Source organism: Apodemus sylvaticus, chromosome 3, assembly GCF_947179515.1.
Source record: "Apodemus sylvaticus chromosome 3, mApoSyl1.1, whole genome shotgun sequence".
Taxonomy (NCBI): Eukaryota; Metazoa; Chordata; class Mammalia; order Rodentia; family Muridae; genus Apodemus; species Apodemus sylvaticus.
In genome coordinates this window covers 67,504,752-67,509,217 of record NC_067474.1, presented here as the reverse complement: position 1 = coordinate 67,509,217, position 4,466 = coordinate 67,504,752, and the positions used below count along the sequence as shown (strand labels likewise).

Below are 4,466 nucleotides of genomic sequence, written 5' to 3'. Positions count from 1 at the left end.
ACACAAGGTACCTGAGAGTCACGATTCAATGATAAAGGTAAGCAGCAGTGATGCGTATTGTTTATGTCACTGAGGGGGCTTCTCATCTCTGGAAGTTGACAAAAGGTGTTCCTGGAAAGGCTGAAACTCAATCTAAATCAGAAGGAATGGCAATTCTATGTGTGAAAAAGTTTGAGACAGGCATATAGGCCGAGCGAATGTCCTGAGCAGACACTCGAAGCCTGAAGGCATTTACAGTATGCAAGACACCAGAGGCAAGTTCATGGCCACAGGCACTAGAGGGCAGTGGATCAGGGCCATGGAGGCTCGCCTGTTATCTGCTAAGGGTCTGGGTCTTATCCTACAAGTTATAAGGAGGGAGTTGGAAAGATGACTCAGTGGTTAAGAGCACCGACTGCTCTGCTCTTCCAGAGCTCCTGAGTTCAAATCCCAGCAACCACATGGTGGCTCACAACCATCTGTAATGGGATCTAAGGCCCTCTTCTGGTATGTCTGAAAACAGCTACAGTGTACTGGTGTACATGAAATAAATAATTCTTTAAAAAAAATAAGTTATAAGGAATCAATGGTATCCTTTAGGTAAGAGAATTTTATGCAAAGAACAAGAACTTTGTAGCTATTGTGCAGAGGACAACAGAAAAACAAGAGTAGAAAGAGGTTAGCCAGAAATGTGACCACAGTCCAAGCAGGGGCGGGGGGGGGGGGGGGGGGACAGTGAAGGCCTTATGAGGTAGTGAAAGCGAGCAGTGGAACACAAGCCCTCAACAGGACAGAAGGTGTAACCAGCCGGTTTCTAAGGGCAACGGAGGCCGAGACATAGATCTGAGTGAAGGATGTTAAGAGCACGTTTTTCTCTATCACAGCATGGAAGTCCACGGAAGCAAGGAGGAAGGAACCAGGAGTGAGCCAGCAGAGAAGCTGGGGTGCAAGCCAGCCGTGATGGCGGCCTCAGCTAGTCTTGGACAAGCACTGAGACTGACGCAATCCTTCAGAGTCATCCCATATTAAAGAGACAGAGGGTCTGGATGTTACCCTATCAGCATAGAGATGTCCCAGGTGAGGGAAATCCAAGATTGGGAGGTGACTGTATTAGGTACTTTTCTTTTGCTGTGATTAAACACAGTACCCAAAGGCAATTTAAGGAAGAGAAAGTTTGGTTTTGTCTATGATCCCAGAAGAATCAGAGTCTGAATTGGCAGAACAGAGGCACACATGAATGACGGGCATCATGGCAGTCACAAGAAGCTGAGAGCTCACATCTTGACCCACAAATGTGAAGCAGAGACAGACAGACAGACAGACAGACAGACAGACAGACAGACAGAGACAGCAGAGATACGGAAGTGGTAGAGAAATTCTAGCTCTGAAAGCCCACTCTAATGACTTAATTCCTCCAGCAAGACAACACTTCCTAAACAGCTCCATCAGCTAGAGACCAAGTTTTACAAATAGAGCGGCCTATGGAAGGCTAAAGCAGCTATCCTATCTTCAGTGAATGCCTTCTCTGTAGATCTATCTGCAAGCAGCTCCCTGAACAGCTGAAAAACCCACATTCCTTACTCTGAACTTATTTGGGTGGCCACTGTCATGTCTGCCACACAACTATTCCACCTTCCATCTGAGTTAAGGGAGTAGGGTCAGGCCCCAGTGGGGGAGAAAAATCAGAAATAGAGTAAGAGGAGTAGGAAAACAAAATATTTGATGAGGATTCTATGAGCACTGAGAAGCCGAGTCTTTCCTTGGGTCTATTGGAACCAGAACAAGTGCTCCAAAATTCTTTCAGACCCATTGGAGTATGTCAGAGCTATGACAGACACTGAGCCTGGCCAGTGCCTGGCAGCAGTTGCTGGCTGAATGAGGAACAAGCACTTGATTGTGTATCCATCATAGCCCCAAACCTGGAAGTAGAGCCAGGTATTGTGACACACATCATAACCCAAGGCTGGCCAAGACACAACAGCATCCAACAAACAAAAAACTGAAACCAGCCAACATCATTAAGGCGTCATTGAGTAAATCAGTAGCTTTCTATGTAAGAGAATTTTTCTTTAGCCATTAAAATAAGGAATGAAACATCATTACATTCAGCAAAGAAGAGCACAAACAAAATTTCCACCCTATCAACAAGTACTGCATCTGGACATCGGTACCAAATGCAGGAAAGAACACCATTGCTGTTGTGATGGAGGGAGCATGGGTGGTTTTAATTCTGTTACCATAGTTCTTTCCAGTCTGGCCATCTCCCACCAGAGGAAGATATGACAGGCTCCTGTTGGTGTGTGGCTGGCAGATGTTAAGTTCCATTTTACACTCACAGTGACAGCTGTGTGCAGCCCACACCGCAGGCAGACCTCCAACCTGCTCAGAGATGGCTCAGGGGCAGCCATTAGCTGTGTCTATGAACAGGGGTTCAAGAGTTGATGATGAGGAAATATTTTGATGAGAGATGCAAAGACATCTTCATGATTCTCATGTACATCAGTTAGTAAGTGGGATGGTAAGGGAGAATTTAAATGGTATTTTAATAACAACTGATGAACTGTAGCCCACCAGATTGTAGCAGACACCTAGATACCATTTCCAGAATGATATAGATGTTTCAGGTGTTGGAGATGCGGAGGAGGAAGATTTTCTAGCTGGTGATTAGAATAGCAGGAATCTGAGGCTGGAGATACAGCTCTGTGATACAGTACTTGTCTAGCATGTTGGATGGCCTGAGTTCAAGGCCTAGCCTAGGAGGAAGTGCTCAAAACTTAAAGATGGTCAGCTAGATCCAAATACTATCTACTATCAGCTCCTAGAGGATCTGGGGCTGCCTAGAAAGAGTGGACATTGGGAAGCACCTATAGAAATGCTGTGTTTTGTCTCAAAAGATCAATCATGGTATGCACTCACTAATAAGTGGATATTAGCCTGGAAAACTGGAATACCCAAAACATAATCCACACATCAAATGAGGTACAAGAAGAACAGCCCCTGGTTCTGGAAAGACTCAGTGTAGCAGTATAAGGCAAAACCAGAACAGGGAAGTGGGAAGGGGTGGGTGGGAGAACAGGGGGAGGGAAGGGGGCTGATGGGACTTTCGGGGAGTGGGGGGGCAGAAAAGGGAAAATCATTTGAAATGTAAATGAAAAATATATCGAATTAAAAAAAAAAGAAATGCTGTGTTTTTTAAACAGTCTAATTTGCCCAAAACTAGCGGGATTCCCTATACCCCTTGGTGTTTTGATCCTCCTATCTTTGCCTCGTGAGTGCTTTTCTTATAGGTATGGGCCAACTTTATGCAGTGCTGGGAGTTGAACTCAGGTCTTTGTGCATGCTACACAAGCACTCTTCCACTGAGCTACTTTCCCAACCCCAGTGCCTTCTTGCTGTGGTCAACTAATTCTCATTTGAGCTATAAAAGCCCCCAAAGTTTCCAAGGCTTGCATTGCTCAAGAAACCACGAGTTTCCTCCTCTTCCTGATGCTCAGAAGAGATCTAAAAAATGGTAAAAAAAAAAAAAAAAAATTCAAGGTTAACCAGTGGCCCTTATTATGACAATTCTCTTTTGCCCTAAAAGTATTTTGTACTTTTTTTTTATTTATTTAACAGATCTAGCCTCAAGTTTATTTGTGAAAACAGCATAGGACACTGGTCATCTGCAAATAGTGTGTGGGTATGTGTGTCACAACAGTCCATCTGTCTTCACACTGGCAGGAGCCTTTTCTATGGGGCCTTCACAGGGGCCTGGGCAGCTTTGGGAGCCTGAGCTGGAGCTGAAGCCTGGGCCTTAGCTGGGCTTTGGCCTCTGCCTTGGTTTGAACCTTGGGTTTTGGTTGACAGAGGCTACGCCCCTTGGGCGTGTAGCTTCAAATCTGCTTCCCAAGTTTGGGGTGAGCGATGAAAGCCGGGCAACTGAGTTTGCAGCTGGGGCCCTTTGGCATCTTGGGCTTGATGGCCTGAGGCTTCACCACGGCCTTGACGGCCTCTGTGCGCACTCTCACTGCCTTTACATTGCTGGCCTGCATCTTCTTCAGGCATTTCTTGATGTGCTTCTTGGCAAAGCTCATGTTCCTCAGGAACTTGGGGTCGACCTCCTTTAGAGATTCATATCTTTGTGACCGGGATTTCTTGATGCCATTTCTGTGCCATTTGTACGACTGGTTGTCTATGGTGTGGTTCTTGGACTTGGCCATGTCTGCGTGGTAACCCATAGCTCCCACAGTGCCTGGGACCAGAAGAGAAAGAGCTTTGTACTTTTTAATATCAATTTTAACATCATACCTAGTGATATTTGAACATGGTCTAACAACGAATTTCCACTACAATTTTTCAAGTGGCCTTATACCCTCATTTAATACATCTTTAATATATCAAGTCACTCTGAATCTGACTACAATTCCCAGGGCATTCCTTTATATCTTTGCTGAAGTTATTCACCAACTATTTGTGAACTGAGCTGTGTACCAGTAACTAGGTTAGGC

The 4,466-nt window shown here is 45.2% G+C and overlaps 1 protein-coding gene across 1 annotated transcript; it reads right to left on the bottom strand.

The window, feature by feature from the left end:
* Positions 1–3,851: 3,851 nt before the first annotated feature.
* LOC127680247 (60S ribosomal protein L29-like) lies at positions 3,852–4,178 on the bottom strand. The gene has a single exon (XM_052175790.1). It carries the CDS (start codon positions 4,176–4,178, stop codon positions 3,852–3,854), a length of 327 nt encoding a protein of 108 aa, XP_052031750.1.
* Positions 4,179–4,466: the final 288 nt, after the last annotated feature.

Excerpts from the sequence above, each read along its gene's own strand:
- LOC127680247 (XM_052175790.1), bottom strand. The coding sequence starts at position 4,178 with ATGGCCAAGTCCAAGAACCACACCATAGACAACCAGTCGTACAAATGG.